The sequence below is a fragment of the Tetrao urogallus genome (genome assembly GCF_951394365.1).
Source record: "Tetrao urogallus genome assembly, chromosome: 12".
Lineage (NCBI taxonomy): Eukaryota > Metazoa > Chordata > Aves > Galliformes > Phasianidae > Tetrao > Tetrao urogallus.
The window spans coordinates 13617271-13642771 of NC_136825.1; the positions used below are offsets into that span (position 1 = coordinate 13617271).

The 25501-nt window shown below is 38.7% G+C and overlaps 1 protein-coding gene across 1 annotated transcript in view; it reads left to right on the forward strand.

Annotated features, from left to right (window-relative positions):
* Positions 1-21004, forward strand: part of NKD1 (NKD inhibitor of WNT signaling pathway 1) — a gene marked incomplete at both ends in the record, with an annotated part of 102080 nt that extends 81076 nt beyond the window's left edge. Inside the window, 6 exons of the mRNA XM_079541392.1 lie at positions 1731-1837; positions 4374-4469; positions 12934-13081; positions 14145-14229; positions 19579-19709; positions 20430-21004. Of these exons, the coding sequence (XP_079397518.1) occupies positions 1731-1837; positions 4374-4469; positions 12934-13081; positions 14145-14229; positions 19579-19709; positions 20430-21004 (1142 nt within the window). The remainder of the gene's footprint in view (positions 1-1730; positions 1838-4373; positions 4470-12933; positions 13082-14144; positions 14230-19578; positions 19710-20429) is intronic.
* Between the last annotated feature and the right edge of the window lie 4497 nt (positions 21005-25501).

Genomic DNA, 25501 nt, shown 5'->3' on the forward strand with positions numbered 1-25501 from the left:
AACAAAGCTAAGGGTCAAACCAGACTTGCTTTCATTTATTTCACATTCACTAGAGCCAGATTGTGAGAGACTGTAAAAGTTCCCCATGCAAGTGTTTCGGTTAGGTTAGTTAAATCTGTCCATGTGGGGAGTTGGTCATTGATACAAAGCAGCCACTCAAAATCCCGGCACGCATTTAATGAAAGGAAGAGCCACTGCTACATAACTGCTAGTTATGAATGCCTGTGTTACATCTTCATTTCCCAGAGTTCTTAGAATAAAAACACTGACATAGGAGAGATAACCAAACGTCCTTTTTTATTTGTTCTGCGATGTTGTTGGTGTGTGTGTGTTTGGGGGGGATGGGGGGATAGCTAGGAATTTCCAGGAATCTGGAATTGCATTTATGGGCAACGTGATTATAAAACATGTGGTCCTTCAGATATACTCCGGAGTTCTGTATGCACATAATGTTTATCATATGTGCCTTCGTTTCAGTAAGCACTCTACAAAAACCTCATAATAAACAATCCCTGCTCATCTGATAATACCAAATCAAGTGGGCAAGGAAACAAACTGTCATGGTGTGAACTTTCTCTTTCTTCAGCTGACCCTCCCGGTTAGCTGTGTTTGGTGTAGAGAAACCAAACGTGGAGTAGAAAAAAAAGCCTATCAGTATGTGAGTATGTGTATAATGCAGTCCATGTCTGCAGTGTGGCAGTCTGACTGCTGACGCAGAAATGCTAGCTTTTGGAATTTCTGAGAGTATAATCTTAAGGGAAGGTTAATTTGAAGGGGGTTTTTTTGCATGCAAGAGCTGCAGCGCAAGAGAAAAGTACGGACTTGCAGGTCCAAAGTCTATCAGTCCCCTCTAATTTGTTTGGAGGGGAGAAAGAAGAATTACTGCTGTGCTTAATGAGGTATGGCCATAGCATTGTTGGCAGAAGTATATGGATGTAAAAAAATATATCTAAAAAGATCCAGAGTAGGGTTGAAAATCTGTGTATATTCTCATAACTCTAATGTATACAGAATTAATTTTCTTCAGATTGAATTTCATCATGTGCAGGGCCGAGTTCCTCTGTAGGTGCAAAGGTACAGCTACTAAGTTCCTGGACATTTGTCTCTTAATCTGCTTGAGAAGTGGATGTGTCCTGCTGATACGCTGTGATATGTGTCTGATAGCTGATAATATTTTGATGCTTTTTATGAGTACTACCAAATCAAGTAAGTGTGAAAGTTTTAACTCAGAATGTGCTTTTTCATACATATTTTTGAAGAAGCCACAGCTTTAACCATTTTGGCAGGTTATAGTTACCTTTTAAGGTTCATGTGTATTTGAAGAGGGAAACTGGAGCGGAAACAGGACTTCATTTCAGCTTCACTACTCCAGTCACTGCTGGTGAATGCAATGTGTCTGGCAACATGTCACGTACTTAGAATATCTTGCAAAATGATTCAACTTATTTACAATAACAGTTCTGCTGACTTACATTTTCATAATACTCTGTTTGAACCTCCTGTGACTCTAGTGCTATTTGTAGGACTGTCTGTGTACCAAAAGCTGTTGCTAGATTGTCTGCTGAAATTATCCTAGATGTGAAGTGAACACAAAAGCAAATCAAGTATAATGATCCTCTCACACAGGTTTGCTGAAATCAATTTCACCCTATATATGATGACAAATTTGCAAATATGACTGCTTTGACATTTCCTTATAAAAGTTTTTTTCTTAAATATATTTTTTGCAGTGGCTTTGCCTCCAGAGAAGACAGATGGAGTTTGCAGTGGAGATGAAAAGAAAGCAGAAAAAGAAAGTGACACACGCACAGGTTCCAAGAAGCAACTAAAATTTGAAGTAAGTTTTCTGTATTCTAAAGTTTCACTGTAGTGACATAATTAAGGTAGAAAAATAGCTTGTAGATCAAACAGTGCATGTATATAGATAGCTCTTTCCAATGATAATAGGTAAAGGGTGGAGTATAAATGGTACAATTCTCAGTGTCTTACTGTTGGTGATATTGGTCTTTTAGATTAGTATGTTTTATTTCCAGGTTTAAATGGAATATGATGATTCCTTGGTAGGCTCTGAAATGTACAATAAGAAGAGGTGTTCATTTTGATCCTCTATCTGCAATCCTTTTAGAAGCAATTTATTATGCCACCTCCTGTGTTATGAGATCTTATGAGATTTATTTGTGTGGACTGTTGCACTTGGTTGAATCTTGTTGATGTGGAAGATATTTGTGAAAGCTTCCTTATCCATCAGCCTCCTGTGGCTGGGCTCAGAAGTGAAAAGACCCTCATGCTCCAGTGGATATCCACCTGATCAGATGGCAGGAGGAAGAGGATCCTGGGGGCAATAAGTTGGATGGTCTGTTTTCTTGCAGACATACAAAAACTGCCAGACATTGTGAGCAGTTGGCAGGTTTTGTTTGTATAGGGAGCAATTTAATAAATATGAGTATTGAAACGTGCTGTCATCCAGCTAGAGGGTTGTCTGTCTTGGTGAGCAGAAAGATACTCTGGTACTGGCAAGAAACAGCACGAGTTTTCATCTCTCTGCGCTCCAGCAGACATGGCAGATTTCTACCTTTCAGTGCTGTCAGCCTGTCACAGTAATGAGCTTTGCGTTCCTCAATTGTTATTTAAAAGACCACGCAGCCACCTTGCAGCATGGCTGGGTGCTCATTTCCTTCTCCAGAGCAGGCTTAGTAGTCTGGTACAATTTATTTTTACTGTTTTAGGCTGATTAAAAGGAGGCAGCTCAGCTATTGCAAGTGCTGGTGTGCCTTCTGGGGGGAGGTGACTTTCCTGCCTTTTTTTTGCAAAGCGATAACTTTTTTTCTAGGCACACTTTATATTCTCCTTTGAACAGCAGACAGTTGCAGACAGGAAAGGCATGATAAATTGCAATTAACAGTGCCTTGATATTTGAACACTGGAGGACACCTGTCAACATGGTTGGTGCCAGTATAGCTGGAACTGCACCATTCCGGCAAAGTCTGTGTTTGTTCCCAAGTAGTTCTTGGCATGCCATAAAGGTTAGCACTTGGTACCAGGCTCCATGACTAATGCAGGGAAGATTGCCATGGCTCTTAACTAAGCAGAGCACATCCTCACATAAAGATGTTATGTTAGGCAATGTGGGACAGAGAAGGATTAATCTGTGGCAAGGAACCAAGTATTGATATTTTTTCCCCTTGTTCTAGAAATGAAAGTTTTCTAACTATGTAAGCTGGGGGCTATGAGATTGGTAAATGTTTGAAAGGTGTAAAAGAATCTGAAACACGAGTGCTGAGACAAGAGGTCTAAATGTGAGGTGAACGCGATTTGGCTTTTAAAGTTGCTGGAAATGTTTGTGTAATACGAAACGGTGTTTCCACAGTAGAGTGTGGGGCACTTGGCAGCTTTCAGCCGGGCTTGTTACAACGGAGAGGAGACTGCCTTTGAACTCAGCAGGGGACAGGGAGACGGGTAACTGCTGTAGGGAATTGGTTTCAAGTCAGAAGATCAACCAGGTATTTTGAGCTCTGTCATGCTGAAGCTATTCGGAGCTGTTTATTTTACTTGTATACAGCGGCTTTCATTTTAATTGCACTGTAACTTTTTTGTATTGTATTGTTGTGGCTCTGGATAATTCTAATTGCACATGTCTTGAGAGAAAGCAAACCCTTTGCACCCAGGTGACCGAAGTCAGTCAAAGTGCATCCTTTGTTCTTGACTGAAGGCTTGGTTTTGGTTTGGGGATTATTTTCCTTGAACAAATTGATTCGTTCAGGCTTTCCCCAAGTCATGCTCACCAGCAGAAGCGCGGCTCAGTAAGGGCCAGGCTCCCGGCTTGCTGCTACCTGCCAGCCCCTGGGCAGGCTCTGCTTCAGGAGCTTCGTGGCACCGTGCTGGGCTGCACCAGGTGGTGGCCTTTGGGTGTCAGGCATCTGACGGGTCTCACTGGTGGGGATTTGTGCCTTTTTGTATTAATGACCGCTCCTGGGGCTGTGGTGTCCTACATCATACTGTGACTGTTTCTGTTGTCTTTCTCTTCCTGACTTTAAGCAGAGTTTTCTTTCTCACTTTTCAGTGAGAAACCTTATTATATTCTAACAGCTTCAGGGACCAGTTTTCTTTCTTTGTGTTTTCTGCATTGAAGTAGAAAGTAGTATCTTTCAGATTGCTGGAAGCCTAGCCTAAAGGAGTTAAGATTATCATATTATTATGATGAGATTTCTTCTGTGTGGTGGACAGAGAACTCTCCGGGACATATCCTGAAAGCTTCCTCCCATGAGAGAGGGAGGGAGGGAGAGAGGAAGAAAGCAAGTAGCCTCCTTCTACAGTTTCCTCTGCAAACAGGCCTTTTGCTTCAGGTAATCAGCTGCTCTTTGCATGTTTCTTAGGAATTGCAATGTGATGTGTCTGTAGAGGAAGATAACAGGCAAGAATGGACCTTCACACTGTATGACTTTGATAACAACGGAAGAGTCACACGTGAGGTAAGCACAGTACAGCTGCCCCTTTGTGTGCAGCATTTGCTAGCAAGAGAAGTGTTTTATAACAGGAACATTTTTTCTTCTATGAAACAGAAGCATCCTGCCAACTTAAACAGCAGTTTCCTTGGACCTTTCCCTCCTAGAAACAATCCCACCAGTAGCTTACTGTTTTAAGATGAACTGTACCACTTTTGAAGCTGGTTGTTGTTTAATATCTGGGATTAGCCTTTTTAAAAATAGTGCTGGCATTTGGAGGGAAAAATATCTGAAGCAACTGAACAACTAAACACATTGTCAAAATAAACCCCTGCAAATGTATATTGTTCTGGCTTCTATCCTGCTTTTCAGAGTTAAGCTAACCAAATAGCAAGGTTGCTTTCTGAAATTCTTTCCAGTAGGACTGACTATACTGTTCTGTTGTTTTCATGAATGTTAGGCTGATCTTTGCTTTCTCTTTCCAAGTATAAATAGCGTTGATGATACTTGCTGCAGTTCCATAGTGGATGAATGCCTATCAAAGCAGACCTGTGTGTATTTTTGTATTATCAGGATGTCTTCAAGTTGTATGTCGTGAGAAAATAAGAGGCCACGTAAAAGTTTGTGTAGATTAGAGTATGGTCTTTTTCCCATCCAGGCTGAATGAAACTTCTAGAAGAGTGTGTTTTATTGAGATTTTCCATATTGTGCTGTCATTGGTTTTTGTTGCAACCTGTTTACTGGCTCCCAGGCCTTTAAGTAATCAGCTGAAAATTGACAGTTTGTCTTTGTGGGCACATGTGTGCTGGAATCTATGACAATTACTAAGAAATGATTGAAAGGAGTGGGGTAATACAGAAAGTGTACTGACATTAGATCATGAAGTAAAAGGCAGAAATCTAAAAGCCTAGAAGACTAAAGCAAATCTTTTCTGACATTTATGAATAAATAGCTAAATACAGTGGTTCAAGGTTTTTAACGTGTGCGTGAGCATCATTTCTAGCTTTTTGTTGTCTCTACTCTGATGGTGGTTTGAATGGTCAAATAAAATCTGTGCCCCTCATACAAGACAATAAACAGAAACAATGTTGCAGACCAACTCCAGTTTGCAATGAGAACATAAGCTATAGTGAGAGAGAGGGGGGCAAGGAGAAGAAAGGAGGAAAAAAAAGAAAAAAAGGTTTTGTCTTTGTTAATGTATGGAACTGTCGGCAGAGGAGTTAAGTAACTTGCCTGAAGTCTCACGAGAACCTAGTGGCAGATTGAACTGCGATCCTTTGAGACCCAAGGCTAAGTCATCTCCCTGAACTGTCAAGAAAGGAGAAGAAACACAAAACACAGCAGAGCCAAAACCCACACACATGGGTGTCCTTTACATTCAGGCATGGAATTCCCATTAACATTAGTGGGAGTTCCGTGTGCTGAACATAATGAGAATATGCTTTTAAGTATGCATACAATAATTATTTGTGATTATGTGGTACACCAAAGGGCTTAATTTGACTGTACTTACAGAATATGTTACAGCCAAATTCTGCTTCTCCCTGGTCAAGAGCAGGCTGCAGCTTAACTGAAACAAAATCTGTGCAGAGATTGAAAATTATACCATGCTGAGGTCTGGAGGTTGCTAGAACCTGTGCCAAAAAAAAATTCCTTTAACCAAGGGTCCAACTAGGTTGATAATTTTCAATTGTTTTCATGTGACTGAAGGTAGTAATTAATAGTATGCACCATTGCAGTTTTCCAGTTGTTATATACTACTTTGGTCATTTGTAGAAAAGATCTTGGTTGATTTTCCTTTGTTGAATCCAGATGTGATTTAAGAGTTGTTTATGCAAGAGTGACTCATGATAGCATCTCATCCACAAAAGAGCAGTTTCTGTCTCTTCATGTGATATAGAATTGCTTGTTCTATTAGGTTCTGAGACACCGACACTCAACATAGCAGAACTTGATCCTGTGGTCTGTTAAACAGTTCTGCTCCTGATCCGGCAAAGGGCTTAACAATGGTGAATGCTAAAAATGTGAACAGTTTCAATTAAAATGAATGGGACACATGCTTTGAGTTAAGTGTGCAAGGCTCATTGCTGGATCAGCAACAGAACGGACAGTCTGAGGAAGAGAACTGAGTTGTAGCAATGCCATTCAGTGAGCTGATGAAAACGCTTTCAAAGCTGATCAGCTTTTCTAAACAAAGGTCCAGTGTTCTTTTGAGAAAAGATTAGTGTGGTCCTTCTCCCATCTTGGAAAATTTCACTGGACTGTCTCCTGGATTTATGATGGGATTAAATAGTGAGATGAAATTTCTTGTTAGTTTTCTATCTGTAGATCTTGATGTGCTTTAAAAAGTGAGATCAGTGTTATCATCCTTGTTTTTCTTCTTGGAAAACTGAGGCACCGGAGAAGGAAGTGACTTGTCTGCCCACATCCACTTCATTTGATTCAGATGTGTTGTTTAAAACCTTGGAATTCATGTCCAGAGAGTTTCTAAAGGATTCATGGTGTAAAATGAAGTTTGTAAGAGACATGTAGGTGGGGTGCGATATTGCAAGTGGACTGCGTGCCTTATTCGTGAAAACGTTTGAAAATTGTAAAAAAGAGATGGATTCAGTTACTGGATAAAGTTTCCCTTGGGTTTTACACCACGACAAGAGCATTCAAATTCCATCTTAGTGAAATTTATTCTGGATCTTAACATTTTCAGAACTTAATACTGCTTTAATTTCCTTCTAGAGTTTTCTGATTTATTCCCTAGTCTTTCTAATTAGAAACCCACGTCTAGTCACACTTCTTGAAGGGACACAGCCGTGGAAGCATAATTATTGGGACGGCAAATTAGAAAATCAGCAGTAGTTTCTGTTCTCAAAACAGTGTTTTTTCTGTCTTAGAAGATGATCATTTTTCAGTCCTTTTGGTGTACTGAGAGATCATTTTTCCTATTCTAGTATGTATATGACAAAAGTTGGCTAATAACGTTTCCCTTCATTCCATAGACCATCAGAGGACAATTCATTATGTACCGCAGGTCTTTTTAGAACTGACAGCTGCACTATAATTATCTTCATATGGATATTTGTAATCGGACTTGAAACTTGGATAATTGAACTAATGTGTTTTGATCCATGAGGTTTTATGCTGAGCTCTGTGCGTGTAATTATACTTCATAAACATGGAGCATTTTTTTTGCAGTTGGTTCTTTCTTGGAAAATATCATTGCTTTGTGAATAGCTGCAGCCATAAGCACTCCAAAAAAGTTGCTCGTCTGGAGTGAAAAAGAAAAATTAAAAAAATGTGTGAATTTATTCTAGACTAGTTGTTCAATAGATAGCAAGTGAAGCTCCTTTCAGGCCCAAATAAGGACAATTCAAAAATTTACATGATCAAACAAAGCTGATGTTGCAACAAAAACATCCTGCTGTATGTAAAAATCAGACTACAAAGAAGGTACAGATAAGACATTTGTACTTTTCTTTTTTCTGAAGGAAAGGTAATGAACTGATATTGATGTTTCTCTTCATACATTTTTAATGCTGAAAATGTTCTTTGTATTTTACACTAAATGCCATTTTCTTTTCTCTTCTGTTTCTTTCCTTTTTTTTTTGCTTTTTTTTTTTTTTTTTGTTCTTTGTTATTTTTGCTTGTATCTTCCTATGAGTGAAAAAGCATGAGGTATTTTCTGCATTCAGAACTTAGCACCGAATCTTTGACCTGGGGAAGGATACTGGCTTTTCTGGGGCTAGCATTTGTCACCCTGACCCTTCATTTGAAATTAGCTGTTTTTCTCTCTGTGACCATTGCATTAACTCATGATAAAAAAGCAACAATTGGACCAACAGTTAGAGGAGTCATGTCTATCTGTATTTGAGGGGTCATCATTTCAGCCCCTTAAATTGGTGGATTTGCACAAGAGAGAAATGTTAAGAAAAAATGCTTTCTGTTTTCATTTTGAATTGAGTCAAAGGCAACACTGGACTAGCAGTGGCAATTAGAAGTAAAAAAAAGAAAACTGGGAATCAGGACTTGCTAAACAACTTGAGTTGTATAAGGAAGGAAGAATACTTAAATATAATTTGCTCTTGTTCTTTCTGTTGACCCACTAGTTTCTCTGAAGTTTCTAAATTCCTGTTAATCTCCTAGTGGAGATCAGTAAAGAATTCTGCAGAAAAATGTGTGAGTGCACCAATACATGTGTGGCCTATACTGTATGTTTCTTTGTATTTCTAATTGAAATCTAAAGAATTTCAAGCTATCAAAGTTTCTCTCTTTAATATGCATTGTTGTTAGTAGCTGCTTGAAAAAATAGATTGAGAAACAAAGATTTAACACTGTTAAACCTTTCAGCCCTGGAAAAACCAACTGTGGTGCTCAATAAGCAAGACACAATTAAATCTGAATATGCCATTTGCTAGTTGTTTGGATACTACCCAAAAAGCCTTTGTTTTTCTCTATGGAAAATTATCACAGTTTCAGCTTTCTTACTTGATTAAAATAGCTATCCCAGCAGAAATACTGCACACTTGCAACCTTTCAGAAGTCATTTGGATTAGCACAGCCCCACTAAATACAATTGGTTTGCTATAAAGAATAGAAGAAATATAGAAAATATAGAAATATAAAGAAGAGAGATCTTTCTTTCTTGTTCTCATTTCTCTTTACTGTTTAAAATACTAGATTATAAATCCACGATGATTTTTAAGTAGAAATTGTCACATTTCAGCACAAAAAACATATTTTTGGGAAACGCTAAAAAATATTTATTTTTCATGTAAAAAACGCAGATGTTTGAGACGTGGGCTGGAACTTTGTGCTGGAGGTGCTGAACGGTCTTAAGGAAAGTAGCTGTAAAATCATGTGACTGGCAAGCATGGTGATACGCTGTGTGGAAAAGCGTGTTCTTTGGTAGATGATCCTGGGACATGTTGATCAGCCTGCCAGAGGAGAGGGAAATTTCACTGGGTTTTATTCTTGATTCTTGGCACTGAATTTCTCGATGGTGAAATGCACAAGCTGGCAGGTACAAGTGAAAGCTTCATCCATGGGTTTAAGCAGTTCTTTAGGAAATGTAAATATAGATGATGTTTAGTGGGACAGGTTTCAAGAGGAGCATAAGTCTCCCCCATCTGCCATGAGGCTTCTGGAAGATTACAATTATTTTGGAGGTAAATACAGGCATAGCTGTGAAACACAGTTATTGTAACATACTGTAATGGTCTCTGATTTGGCAGATGCCATTACCGTTTTAGTTGTCCAAAAAAGGCTAGAAGATAGTTTCAAACACAGATCAAAACTCATTCCTACCAGATCAGCACCTAAGGAATTTGGAAGTGAAGCACCAACTGGAAAGCAGCACAAGGCTCAAGTTGCCTTGTAGTTTGTACCTCCTCAGCCAGGACTGTGATAGATGGTGGAACAGTGAATGACCCAAGCAGGTTTGTTGACCAAATCAGAACTGTCAGTTTGCTAAGACTCTCAAGCCCAAACTAGGACCACAAGTAAATGAATCCTATAATAAAAATGTTATTGTTGGTATTCAGAAGATCAACATAAGCATTAAGTGGTTACTTATGGATATCCCTAACCTCGATCTTGGTTTATATCCAGTCTAACGACCACATTCATTCAGTGCCAAAATGCAAAGCAGTTCAGATTGTTGTGGAAGAATCTAAGTATTAAACACATAATGAAATGCTAAGGCAGCAGACTCTATGGCCACAAGGTGTCCTGATCCCTTTTGCAGCCTCTTAAACTTCTGGGTGCCTGGACATTAATTTGGATTGACCCATGTCCTTTTGGCTGTGAGGTGCAAATTGTCCTGATATGATGTGTGTGCATATATTTCTGATTTGCCAAGTATGTGTCACACAAGTACTGCATCTGGCCTTCATTGCCAGCATTTGGGAGTGCTTTTAAAACTGCTGAGTCAAGTGGCTTGACAGACCCTCACAGAACAAGAGCGACAGACTGTGTGCCAATTAGCGTGTTAAACCTCATCACCAAAAAACAAGGGTGGAGAGTAAAGACAGCTTCGCTATTGAAGTAAAAACAAAGTAAATGATAAGCTTGTACAAACACCTGGTGTAGCTGAAAAAAGGGAGGGAAATAGGTTGTTGTGAATGAAAGAGTTGATAATAATCTCTTGATAATAGTTTTGCATAAAAAGATGCCCTGTTGGCTAACCAACAGTTGTTAAGGAATGTATGGGAAAAGCTCCATTTCCCCAAGGTGCTAAGTGTCTGAGGCTCCATTAACAATAAATGTGCTGCTGTAATGCTCTGCCGAAGAAGAGGTTTGGTTTGTGGAGGTGTAGGATTCTAACAAAAAGCTTCTAAAACATAATTTATGGAGAGTATATAGAAGACATGCATTTTGTTTGTCTGTTCCTAACTGGCTGCATTTTTCTTTTAGCTGAAATAAAAACTCAGCCCTTCTAGCTAGCTGTCAGATATGACTGCGTCTATCTAGATGTCTGGCTACATTTCAGAGTAGGGTGGATGTGTGAGGAGTGAGATGTGTTAAAGAGCTGTGACGTGACTGCTAGATTGTCACTGAGCAGTCTTCCTCATTCAGACTTTAGACAGTGATTCTTGTCAAGGGAATGGAAAGTGACTATTGGTATGGCAGTAACAGCCCATTTAGAGATTCGTGGTGAAAAAAAAAATACAGCTTTCTATGAATATGTTGTCTTCAACTCATACATCTGGAGAAACTTCTCTGAGTGCAGAAAAATTCTAGAGCGTACAACTTAAGACAAAGTCTGGACCTCCAAGCATCTAGTTATTGTTCTGCCAATGGATGGGGTCAGCACAAAGGTCACAGACACCAAGTTAAAGAAGTATGTTTATTTTTACGTTCGCTTAAAGCAATGAGAACAAGTGAAATGATATGGCAAGAATAACACAGAACAAGGTAGAGCACCTCTCCATTACTCTACAAGGTCAATTATAGTGATTAAGAAAAGGTACATCGCCAATTGCCCTAATACTTTACCATCATCCAGATCCGCAGCCTTTGGGGAGCCCTGGTTGCAGTGAGGATTTGGAGAGCCTTTCCTGGCAATTGGGAGGTCCTACGCAGTGCATCCACTCGTAGGTGAGGTCTCCAACTTTGCTACAAGAAGGTCCAGCTTCTGTCTTTGAACAAACAAGTTTATGGGACAGTTAGGCAGAAACATCTGGTTTCATTCTTTCATTCTCCTTTTTTGGATTCTACCTCTATCATGGCTAGGGCTTAAGGAGGAACCAAGGAAGTTTTTGTGCTAGGAGGCCTTGACACTATACTTCTAAACAAGGAAAGGTTTGTACATTTTCATAACACTTTACCTAAGCTACATCTCTCGCAAATGAGATGTTTTGCTCAAGATACATATTTCACTAATGATTGGATACTGATAACGCTTGGTTGTGAGATTCACGTAGTGAGTGGTCAACTTCAGTTTGAGGCCTGCTGTTCAGTCCTTATTACTTCAGTTATTCAATCTGGCTATTGAGCTGGAAGATCGTTTACTGTAAAACCACTTGTCCTGGCCATAAATTAGTATTTCTTTAATACTGTGTGAGCAGAAATTAGTATTTCTGTGTCACCTTCAAACCTGGTTAAATAATGAGGATTGTGTGATATTCTGGCTACAAAAGTGGTGTTTCTGCTGGGGGTTTCTTCTGTTTGAAACAATGAAAATGGCTAGTGTTTACTCCAATATAGCTGGACATGTCAGCATTTGTTCATGCTTCATTGCCTTCAAAGGTGTTCACAAGAACGTTCTGTAATAGACTGGAATGATAATCTCTGCTATTCAAAATTGTAATTTCAGAACTGGAAGAAATTTTGCAAAGTAAGCTAGGTCACAGTACAGATATGGTTGAGTAACAGACAGGCTGCTTCCAAACCTGAAGTTTACAGTTCTGTCACGTCTCTTACTAGTTTTCCTCTATATAATCATCCAGTTAGGCATGCAAGAAGAAAAAAGCAAGTAGTAAGATTTACTGGGGATGTAAAAATGTCCAAATTTTTCTTCAATTGCTGCATTTGTTTTGGTCAAGTGAACTCAGTTTTTACTGCAGAATGAATAATTATCCCTGAGTTCTACTGAAACCAAAAGAAAATAAAGGCAGAACACAATTTCATTCATTCATATCATGTTTTGGAAACTTGAATACCTTGTATTTTAGTTATTGTTTTAATCTGGTTTGCCCTCTTTCAGAAATCTTAACCATTTGATGAAGAAAGAGTATGGATCAACTTGAATCATTCCTTCTGTGTCTGTCAGATCCTTTACAGTCTCTGTTGGGAAAAAGTGGGTGCTAACAGATGAGAAAAATTTATCCTTTTATGCAGGTTCTGTGCAAGATCAGTTCTTCTGAATTCAGTGACTTCTGAGGATATTTAAGCATTTAAAAGACTCAGGCCTAAACTGGTCTTGAGTATTGAGGTTGGATTCATACAATTTTCGCACTATTCACAATATTGTATCTGTCTGTGTTTCAATCCATCATAGGATATTACCAGCTTGCTTCATACCATCTATGAGGTAGTTGATGCATCAGTAAACCATTCTCCTAGTTCCAGTAAAACTCTGCGAGTGAAACTTACTGTGGCACCAGATGGCAGCCAGAAGAAGAAAAGTATATTGTTAAATCATACTGGTAAGGATGTGTGATCAACAACGGGGAAAAAAATGATGAAAAACTTTAAGGGGGTCTTAAACATTCATCTTCATATTTTGTTAATACAAATAAATAAATAAATACTTAAGGCAAATGATTCTGTGGCTATTTCAAACCCCATTAATCTGTTTTAAGATCTTAGGTACAAAATTGCCTACATTTCTTTCCATGTATGCTAAGCTAATTAGGGTTCTGCTTCCGATTGAGTTTTTTCTCTTGGCAGCAACAAGAGGAAAAATTGTGTGTGTTGTGTAATTGTGTTTGCGTACTGAAAGGCAGATTTAAGGCCTTTTCTATTTATGCCACTCTAACTGTGCTATTATTACAGTGTTCAGTTTGTGTGAAAACAGGTGTGGTATAAAAAGTCTTTTTGCAAGTACCTATCACTGTTGCTGGATAAAAATAAACAGTTAAGCGTAACCGAACTTCGTGAGTCAATGTGTAAAAATTGCACACATTTTTTCAATACTGGAGGAGCATGCTGTTATAAAATGGCTTATACTATGATGGATTGTTCACCTTAGATTCACTCTAATAATAGCTGTATGAACGTAATTGCTTCAGTAGGTTAAGTAGTACTAAATTAAAATTCTTACAGTGTTTTGTGTAATACTTCAGTAGAAAATGTGGGGCACCTTATCCAGGATAAGAGCCTTGATATCTTGATTTTAATATAGACGTCTACTCAGCCAAGTGCAGACGTAAGAAAATTTGCACTGCTGGAAAGCTTTGTCATGCATTAGTGCAAGATTGAAATCCAAACTACCAAGCCCTCCTGAGGGACAAGTTTATCAGTGTGAATGTGGCTCCATTTAACCAACCAAATGGCCCTCAGCCCAACCCTGACTAATGTCCTACAGCCAAGGTTATGTCTGCTTAAAATATGTCCTGTGGGCAAAAGCACTTGCAAGAAGGCTTTATGAAATGATGCATCACATCTTGATCTACAAACTAGAAAAATTGTATTTGCCATGTAGCATGTTAGTTATACTGATTAGGAAGGACAGCAATGTGAGAATAATGTCTTTTTTCTTGCTGGCAGATTTGCAGAGTGCAAGGCATAGGGCTGAAAGCAAAGCCAATGAAGAGTTAAGAAGCTCTGAAAAGAAGCAACGAGCTTCTCTCAGGTAAGGGAAAAGAAATGAGCCTTCTGAGAGGAACTGGGTGGCTTTGAGGGATCTTCAGCTATTGATTAATTTGTATTTATTTATTTATTTTAAAATATTAAAGCAGCAGCATTAGAGTGTTTTTTCTCCCTGGAGCAGGCAGCTGATAGTTTCAATATGTGAATACTTTGTACAAAAAAAGCAGCAACAAAGTTTTAGGTTTCTTTCTTTTAACTGGAGAAGTTCTTTTCTTGTTTTTTCTTCTGTCTGCTCCGCAGAGGACATGTAATGTCTCTCTAGATGCTATCTGCAGATACTGTACCTATTAGTGAATTTTAAGCAATACAACACAGCCTTCTGGCTAAAAGTGTCCTGAAATCTTTTCATCTTCATAGATGCCAGCTCCTGCCTGTCCCCGTTCTCCTTTCAGCCCATCTTTTTCACTGGTCAGTTCAATTAGATCCAGGCTTTTTTGACTCATTCTTGCTCAGTGGATCATAGCCACTTCTCCTACTGCCTTTACTCCTGAAGGAAGCAGCTTTGAGCTGGAACGGGGAAAACGGAGCTCGTAGCTGAAGAGCAGACAGACTCAGCTATGCAGAAAGCAGTCTTCATAGGGCATGTCCTACTGGGTATGCAACATCCAGAGCTTCCAGCATGCTGCTAGCTTCATGCTCCCTTCTGCTGCAGTAGTTCTGGTTACAGCAGCTGTGTGTGGCTCAGCCCTGCTGGCAGAGTATGTTTGTGCAGTTAGTAGAAGAAAATTCATCTCAGCATTCTTAGCAGAGTAGCTGTCTCTGCTGACTCCCACTTGCCACAAACCCTGCTTCCCCACTTCCATATCAGGTGCTCCTTTACGGAATTAGTTATTAAGTATCACTTGTGTAAGAATTAGCCTGCTGACTTAGAACCAATACATTTATTGTAATCTTGAAGGAAAACTAGGACCATTTCATTTCATTCCTTTTTTTTTTTTTTTTTTTTTTTTTTTTTTTTTTTTAATTCATGAAATTCAGAAAACATTTCACTACTTGAAAAAATGCCTGTTTGAAAAAATGTCTGTTTGTTGTTTTTCAATGGAATCCAGCCTGCATGACTTATACAGAATCACAGAATGGCTTGGGTTGGAGAGGACCTTAAAGATTATCCAGTTCCAGCCCCCTGCCAAGCGCTAGTTCAGGCTGCTCAAAATCCCTTCAGCCTCGTCTTGAGTGCCACCAGAGATGGGGTATCCACAACCTCTCTGAGCAGCCTATTCCTCCTCACCACCCTCTGAGTAAAAAATGTCTTTCTAACATCTGACTTAAATCTAACCTCTTTTAGTTTAAAGCCGTTTCCCCAGAATGCATCCATTTCCAGTAGAGCACAAGCACAGTAGTTTCTTTTTTGAACAGCTGTGGGTACACTTGCAGCCATCTAGAGATCAGACAAAAAAAGGACTTTTAGTTCTTTCCTAACAGAATGTACAGTATTATTTTGGATGCCAGTCCTGAGCAGGCTTTTTCTTCTGAAAATGTGTAATCATGCCTTTTGCAAGGCTGGCAAGAATATCTGTCTCCCTGTTGTTGTGACTTCTTTCTGGCACTGAACTTCACAGTATATGCTAGTCATTTGCAATGTATTTTTCAAGCGTTAAATTTTTTAGCTAGGAAAAATGTTTGTCTCTCAGTCAAATGTAGGTGTGCTATTCCTTTTCTGAACTGGGTATTTTAATGGGTAGGAAAATAAAACAAATGCAGATGATTCTGATACATTTTAATGTGATCTGTTGCTCCAAATAGGTCATTTCAGTGTATAGTATCAGTTTCATTTAGGACTTTCTACTTCATGCTAAGGAAGAGAAGAATATTTACAGAAATGCCATAGTAATCATATTGCATTTGTATTTGTTTCTTCCGCTGCAAAATAAAAATCAATTCTGGCTTTCCTTAGATTTAGGGATATTTATAAAAAAAAAAAATAAATGTATTGAGTTTGATAAGTTTATCAGAAGAAAGAGCATTCAATTTTATTAAAAAATGACAACAAAAATGTGCCTCCCTTTTCTGGACAGAGTAAAAATGTTAATGAGTTATTCCATTGTGTGAATGGCAGCTGGATTCAATTTCAGAATTAAAGATGACTTATGTTAGTAACTCTGTACAAGATCTTTCATGAAATAAAGAGCACTGAGTGTAAACAGAAAGTTTTTGCTTACTGGTCTAAAAGTGATCCCTAGGTTTCCACTGACAAAGATTTGCTCTTTAAACTTAATGGACTTTTTGATAATCTATTGCAAAAATCATCGTTCAGTTTCAAGTCCCTCTCTTATCCACCTTTAAAGTCCTGTTTTTGGAAATGTTTTAGGAATGGCACTCTTTTCATTCATATCCATAGGCATCAAATATTAGGGTAGATGCTTGGCCCTGCTGCATTTGTCTTTCTCATCCTTTTGGTAGGAGGCTTCCTAGAGTGCACAAATGTGTACCTTTGTGGAACAGCATCAGGCAACTGTCAACATCTGACAGTTTTCGTTCCATCTCATCAAATGTCGACAGGACAAAGAGTCTGGCCACTGTGTGTGCTGCATTGGTATTGGTGCACTCTGGCTAAATTGCTGTCAGGAAAGCTGAGCCTCATCACTGTCTCATGATATTAGCACTGGAGCTTCCCCTCAAGAGCAGCAATGAGAACTTGTGAGAGGTGCACACATTTCACAAATTCAGTCACTTAGGAATTCTAGGCAAGATGTGATTAATATTCAAGATAGGAATGTTTTTATCCTGAAGGTGGGAGATAAATGGGTTAGATTTTTCAACTGCTGGAAGCTACAGGCAGAAGTTTTCACCCGTAGGGCTGATGCAAGTATTAAGATCAAGCAACTACATTCATAGCTAGCTTGCCTGGCATGTGAGGTTAGAAAATGGTGGTGGAAGAGAGCTGGCAGGCAGCTCTGTGAGTTGGATATCATGATGCCACCCGGGTTTGTTTGGTTTAGTGCAACATGGAAAATACGATGCACACCAGCCTCTAAACATCTTAATTTTACTATGGATGCATATTCTCTCTCACTCTTTCTTCCCTGCTTGATTTATCCCTGGCTGCTCTAAGCTGTATGTTATCTGTGAGTGTGGCTTTCAGGAAATGTCTCTGCATTTTTCTGCCCAGAACTCTGTCACCACTCTATTCCATTTACCCACTGTGTTGCTGTATACTTACCATTAGAATGACAGTACAGTGTGGGAATTTTAGACAGAGCTTTCATACACTCCACAATTCTTAAATAGATGCCTTTATTTATTAAAAACAAATATATATCATAGAATCACAGAATCCTTAGTTGGAAGGGACATTTAAAGATCATGTAGTCCAGCTCCCCTGCAGTGAACAGGGACACCCACAGTTAGATCAGGTTGCTGAGAGCCTGGTGCAGCTTGGCCTTGAAAGTCTCCAGGGATGAGGCTTTCACCACATCTCCAGGCAACTTGTTCCAGTGCCTCACCACCCTCACTGTGGAAGACTTTCCTTATATCCAGCTGAAATCTACCCTCTTTATCAGTAGCAGAAATCTGTATTGTTACACTGTGTGTGATGCATGCTTGATGCATGCCTGGATATTCCCATACACAAGCAGAAGAGCACAGTGCGGCTGGGTGCCAGATGGCTCCATTCTCAGACGTACTTTTAGTTCTCTCTGACAGTGAAGCACATCTCTCATCACTGTATAATTGCTTTGCTGTGTATATTTGTATTGCTGAACACCATCTTGCATGCAAGAAAGCTATTAGAATGGAGGGCTGTGGCAGTGCTGGCATAGCTTTTCTTCAATATCTTGATGAGAGATGGAATTTATTACAAGAAAAAAAAAACAGGTTCTCTGTTAATTCTGTTTTCAACAGACAGTGCTGTGTGCAGTGTTACTTAATGTGCTGGATCAAACCCAACAGTGTTTTTTTGAGGGTTGATTGTGCACTGTCTTCAGCGCTTGTATTGTGTTGTGCTGATAGTTTCTATAGACAACTTGGCAACATCAGTTAGCCAAGTTCTACCCCAGAGATCTCTTAAGTTGATTTGCTAAAGAGTAACGACCTTTAAGGTGTGTCTTTGCAGGTAGGGTACCTAGCTGGCAACCTATCTAGAAAAATAAAGAGCATCTGGACATTCCCTCTTTTTTGACAGTACCACATGTCACTTCTGAAATTCAGAGCTGACTCAGTCTTTACAGCTTAGCTGCTTTCCAGGATGGCTCTCCTTCATTCAGGAGACTCTACCTCTACCAAATTATTTTCCAGGTAGGTCAAGTCTTATGACATTCATCAAAGAACCTGAAGACCTCTGTATGACACAGAAACTAGGAACTCAGTTCTGTAATGTCCTGAATAGTGTGACCCTAGACCAGGAAAGCAGTTCATGCCAAAGAGCAATTTCCAGTAATGTCTGGAAATCTGGAAATGTGTTAATAGACTACAAACAGAGTACTTGCTACCACATAGAATGGAACCTGTACTTAGCAACTCATATAAGATACAAGAACAAATTCCAGTCTTAGGCTGACATCACTGCAGTCACATGGAGTATATGAAAAAGCAGAGCATCCTGTGGTCTTTGAAGTGAAGTATCTGAATGACAGGCAGTTCTTGTCCTATTTGTTATATTGAAGATACATTGCTCATATCTGCAAACATCCACTTAAACTGCTGAAATTAAATTTTTGGACAACTATAAATCTCTAGCTGACTTTTTTTCTGTCTCAGAAATGAATGGTATTTCAGATATTCATTCACAGGAAATAGTTCTGCTATAAATAAAATCGCAAAGCTGAGCAGGAAAAGGAGTTGAGATTCTGGAGCCAGTGGCTGATCTGACCCTATTATTTGTGTTTTGGAAAGCAGCAGTTATCTCCAGGTGTCCTACCAACACCTCTTCTCCCCAGATTCTCTCTAGTTACACCTGCTGCTTGTCTTTCTGAAGCAGATACACAAGTGTGTATTTGACACAAGGCTTCCCCCAGTGCTCACACTTCCTAACAGTGGTGGGGACAGAGGTGAATCGAACAGCAGGCATGTCCAGATTAGAGAATCAGTTGAATGGTTTGGCTCTAAGACAGAATGTAATAAATCCCTGAAGCATTTTTATTTGGTTTTGTATGTGTGATGCAATTGGAAAGCCTCCTTTGCTTTGCAACATCTGGGTCAATTTATATTAGAGGAAAGAACAGCCAGTTCAAGCCTATCAACTTAGCAAATCTGGTCACCCAGAATTTCAAGCATTTGTTGTTTCTTTGTGAGCCGCTCCTGTCACTTCAAAGAGGCCATTAGTTGTTGATTTGCAGATGGTGATAACAACAATAAAGAACTTCTGCTGAATTGTAATTTTGCTTTCTGCTGACAGATATCACCAGAGTGAGAACAATCCAGAGCAAAGTGAGTGCTATCGTCATTGTGTTGATGAGAACATTGAAAGGAGAAACCACTATTTGGATCTTGCAGGAATAGAAAACTACACATCAAAGTTTGGGCCAGGTAATTTGGTAGTTTATGTTGCAAGCTTTTGGTCTTTTCTTTCTTTAGTTGAATGTTCCACATCAGGGGAAAGGAATTTTGAAGGAAAAGAATTGTACGAATGCTGCAAGGTGGAATCACAATGGAGTGGTTAATGTGCTGCAAGCCTGCTTTGAAGTACTTGTTTGTGTAGGTAAACTTGGAGGTGAGCCTAGGAGAGCAATCTTTGTATCTGAACTATTAAGTTTAGTCTATGGGCGAGGTGAGGATTGATTTTTGGATAGTAGAGGTCATTCTCAAGATGATACCAGCATATATTTGGAAGTTTTTTTTGTACTCATTACAGACCAAAAAATCAGAGAATATGGGTTCATATCTGGAATTTTGCTTTCGGTTCCGCAGTTAAAGTAATTTGGATTTCCTCTCTTCCCCCTGCCCTCTGCCAAGTTCTTACTATTCTGCTCATAGTTATTTTGGTGCATTTCAAATAGATGAATGGAAGAGAATGAAATGCAAGAACTTTTAAATACATATAATGGAATATATGTTTACATATGAAGATATATGTGTGTGTATTATTTACCAATCAAAATTATTAAATGCAGTTAAACTAGACAGTTATAAGTGCATTTACTTCCTTAGGAAAAATTCACTCTGCTGATAATGCTATCCCTGCCAACTGTATGTTACTAATTAAAACTCTGAAATACTAGATGACTAATTCAGCTTGTTATTCTCTAGGTTCTCCTCCAGCAGTTCAAAAACATGACCCACCAAGCAGAGTTGTGAGTCAAACTAGATCCCGTTCCCACGAACCTGAAACCTTCCATGCCCACCATAGGAAATCTCAAGTGGTGGATCCAAGCCACATCAATCTGGCTGAGAGTTCTTATGCCAAGATTGCAGAAATCCAACAGAGGCTCCGGAACCAGGACTCAAACAAGCACTTTGTGAGATCTCCCAAGGCCCAGGGTAAAAATGTTGCTCCTGTGCATTCTGGAAGGGCAGTAAGAAATAAACCTTTTCAAGCAGGGGCCATGCCAATGGCCTCCCCAAGCGCACGGGTGGGCCAGAATCTTCCTTATCTCCCCTTGCAGTCTCAGCAGGTTCACAAGAAGCATAAGCAGAGAGCAAAGGAGAATCACCAAATGTGCAAAACCTTCCAGTCTCCAGGGACAGTTGTAGAAAAGGAACATGTGAGAGACCTGCCAACAGTCATTCTATATGAAGGTCAAGTTGGACAAATGATACAGAGACATGAACACCACCACCACCACGAGCACCACCACCACTACCATCACTTCTACCAGACATAAAACAGATCCCACCAACATCCTCCAGGAATCATCCCATATGAAGGAAGCACGTTCTTGTGACACCAGAACTAAGGCATTACTGATTAATATTATTGTTACTCCATTAATATTCAGCTAGCATTTATTTTAGAGGTTATATGGAACTCTTGAAACTCACCCTATTTATATGTTGTGGAACTGCATAGCTTACTTAAACAACTTGTGGATTTTTATTTTAAAGTGGCTTGTAAAACAGCAAACAGCCATAGCTTTTTGAGCTGTGATTTAATGCAGGTCGTCAACGCACTTCTTTACAAGTACTACTTCCATTGTAGAAGGAAAGATACTTCAAACACTATTGCAGACATCTAGCTTACCAGTCTGCTTGCTGTATGTCGGCTGATCGCACACAAGCCTTTTATCAGGGGAGCAATGTTCGAAGTTTTGGACTCCAGAGATGCTCAGAATAACAGAAAATACAAACAGCTGCTACCTCTAGTATTATTCAGATTTTATTTTCTTTTTATTGATTGTAATGTGCTACAGGGGGAATTTTAATATACTGCATTGGTGTAGCCTGTTTGTGTTCACATCCTTTCAAATTATCTTAATTACATGGAAATATTAGCTATACTTGTCAACAGAGCTACATCTGTACAACTTACACTTTATTTTCTTTGAGATTCTTCACTGACACAAATACAGTTTGTTATGTACTGAGTAGTATTTAAATACACTTTTTTTTTCTCTTGCTTACTCTCCATTCTGTCTGGGGTAACCATTTGAAAAGAGGAGGATGTGAAATGGTGTTCTCAAAACCATCACTAAACTTTAGTGCTTGGGCCATAAGTATAATTGATGGGGGTTTGGGAAGCAGAGGGGTTATTTGGGGTTTTTGTTTTGTTTAAATCCACAGTTCTTTGTTTTGAGAAAGAATTGAGGAAAATATACTTTCTCACTTTAAATGTTGGCAAATATATATAAGATATAAATATAAATATATATATATAAATATGCACACTCTCAGGTACATTTTGTTGTGTTTTAGAGATCTGTGGTTTGAGTATTAACATTATGATTTTTTTCAGTAACAGTGACATTATAAAACGTAACATGGCATTTTCATAGGTGCCTCCAATTTAAATTTCTGCAGCACCCAGCAATTTGTGATTCTCCCATTTTAGAGACAATTCAACATGTAAAAAAAGATCTTTCACAGTCATTCTGGCCTCTTCTACTTTTTTCATATCAAAGAGCTTCCTTTCTATGAGGGAGAATGAGACCATGCTCAGAAGACCGTACTGGCTGCTGAGAAATTTGAAAGTCAAAAGCAAATTGTAAAAGTGGAAAAAAGGGCCAGTGCAGTCAAGATTTACTTTCTGTGGGGCCCAGCTTTATAATACATTCGGTTGGGTTTTATAAAGTTCACTGTTTTGCAGGTAGAAAGTGACTGAAAATCACCTACATTGCTTTTGGTACTTCGAAGTAGGGAACTCCTCACATAAAAATATAACTGTTCTATCAAACATATTTGCTTTTGGTTTTAATTATTTTAAATGTTGTGGTATTTTGTCTATAGTATATATTGTAAAATGTAACTATCCCACATTGTTATAAGCCCTTCATGATTATCTTTTCACTGACTAGAGTTGATCAGTCCAAAAAGGAGTGCTGACCAGAACTGCTGACCACATTTAGAGGGATGTCGCCCTTCCTCAGAACGCAGAGACGTCAACTTTTACATAAAAAGTTGAAGGCTTTGCCTTCTTTTGGAATGGGAGTAGGATCGCTGCTTCTTGGTAAATAAGTCCATCTTTTGTCTTCCTGAATCAGCAGTTGTTTGGGCTTCTTGTCCTCTTTAAAAAAAATTGCTTTTTTTTTTTTTTTTTTTTAAGCTGTCAACAGTGTATTCTGTTAAATCTAAAAAAATGTTTTGAAAATGTGTTTGATCTGTGTGACAACTATACTGTTCTGTTTATTTTTTAAATTCCTAAAGTCCAAAAATATTTATATTCAGAACTCTCTGTATTGAAAACGTGAAAAGGCCACAAATTTGGTTAGTTACCACTGAGTTGTTCTAGTCTAAGCCTTTTTTGCTGCTTGTATATCATTCTTTTCAATGTATATATAATTATGGACTGCAAAAAAAAGGCATTTATATGTCTAGTAGAAGGAATAAGCTTATTTATATTATAGTGTTAACAAAGTCTGATGTATTCGAGTGACTTACGTTATACCGCATGCAAACACACAAGTGTACATTCCATCCAAGGAGGGATGCCATGCTATTTGTTTTGAAAACATACTTAAAGCTGTTCTCTTTTCAGTGGGACATATGTCAGAAAGACTGGGAGGTGGGAGTTATTTCCTTGTCAATTTTTCTAATGCAGACCATTGCTGAAAACCAGAAAACGTTCTGGAAAACTAGAATGCTCTCAGAGCTGTAGGTTTTTCTAAGAAAGGGCTGCAAAGGGGCATAAAAGCCCGCTCACTCAAAGGTAATTTTGCTTGAAAAGATAACAGCACCAACAACAAAATTCCATCTGAATGAGAAGTGTGCAGTACTAGCTGTGCAAGTGAGCTTTGGAATGTAACACAACTTGGCCATTGAATACAGCCTTGCTTTAATTTGGTTGGTGTTTTATATTTGGAGATTCAAAAGACACATTCTGCCTTGTTTAGATCCTGTGAAATACAATCTGCTAATAACGTGGCATCCCCATGCTAAAACTTTACACCGGCCATGTATGAACATGCAGTATCTAAATACTGTTCTGCAGTTGTGTTATGTGCATTAAGTGTGAGTAACATGTAGCACAGTTTCTTTTCACAGAACCCGAACTTTCCGTATCTTTTAAAACGTTTGCTTTTCAGTATTTTGTATAGTAAATATAGATGGTTTTGACTAAATGCTTTATTTATTTAACAGCAAAAACTGTGCCAAGAGAACCCCCTGTTCATTAAAGTTTTACTAGTTCAGAAAGTATATTTCCTTCTTCTTCTTGTGGATTTCAGGAGCTTATTGCAATTGCTGTCAGTGCTTGCAGATCTCACTGATGAAAGAGCTTGCATTAACGTTTTTGGGAATAGGATCAGATCATGAGGTATGGACTTGGTATGCTTTGGCTTTATAATTAAAGTGCTAACTTTAAAAATTAAATTTCTTGTCCCCTACTATTAGAGCTGGGTCATGTAACTGATTTTTCAGGTTGGTTTTAATTCTGAAAACCTTAAAAAATTATAATTTGAGTAAGAGGGGTTAAAACTGTGGCCAAATCTAAAATTAAAAGAGTTTAGTTTCTGGTCAAACAAAACATTTAATTTCCAAGGAGAAAAAAATAGAGTTTAGTATGTTGTTACTATTTGAAAATAAAATGGAATGGCATTAAGCGATTTCGAACAAAAACAGCAGCCTTTTCCCTCACTTTTTTCTATTTTTACGTAAAACAATTCAGCAAAATGAAGGCAATCCCCACATTTGCACTGCTTGCTAATGAACATTTCAGCTGAAAAATTTTGCTCTGCTACTTAGAATTTTGAGAAAACCAAGCTTTCTAAAATAAGGCTTGCTAAGCTCTTCCCACAACTTCAAGAGTACCTCATGCAAAGTGAACAAAGCTAAGGGTAGCAAAGTAAAATCTCTGTCCCAGTGAAATCTCTGGTAAAACTACCAGATTGTCACTGGCTTCAGGGTGCCCATAATTTCATTCCAGTACTGTAGGTTTAATGTGCAGGCAGTGATTTCAGTATTTACTTTCTATGCATCTTACTGCTGATGGTTTTGTAATAGCTGATATTAAATAGAGACGTATAAGAGATCAAGCTGGTAAGTTGATTAAAATGAGCAGAAGTACTGTGCTTTATATTCGTATCATAAAGCACTTCCAAATGTCTTTCAAACATCCACCCATCATTTATTCACTAACAGAAACTAAGACCCAGTTCTGCCCATGGTTGAAGTACAGGCTCTCCTGGTGTAGCAGCAGACCACCCACCTCAGGCAAACCCTGCAAGCCACGTTATCTTTGACCCCTCTGGCTGCCTTCCTACCCTAGTCACCATGAGCACAGAACAGCAAATACAGCTGGAGAAGTAACTTAGAGGAAGTGATATGTATGTGTTTGTACAAAAAGGTATCCTCTGTCAGAAGTCAGTGAATGCCCCAGAACATACTCTGGCAGAGGTGATCTCTTACTAATGGGTAACTACTGTGTTTGCTCAACAGTCTAAGTGTTGCCACATAATTATATAGATATGATGAATGCTTACTGTTCTTCACATGTCGTTGTGTACCTCAATTATTGAGTGACAGATTTCATTTGTATTCCAATTAACAAGAAAGTTAGGCCCCTTGGGGCACAGTTACACTTGGGAAAATTCATCGTGCTAGAAAATCTGCAAAAACATTTAACATAATTTTTGCCTGGAGTGTAGGCAAGAATGTTCATGTTTGGAAACATGTCAGCTAATCAGCTCTCACCTTTAATTACCTTGATGCAATTCATCAAAATCTGAAAA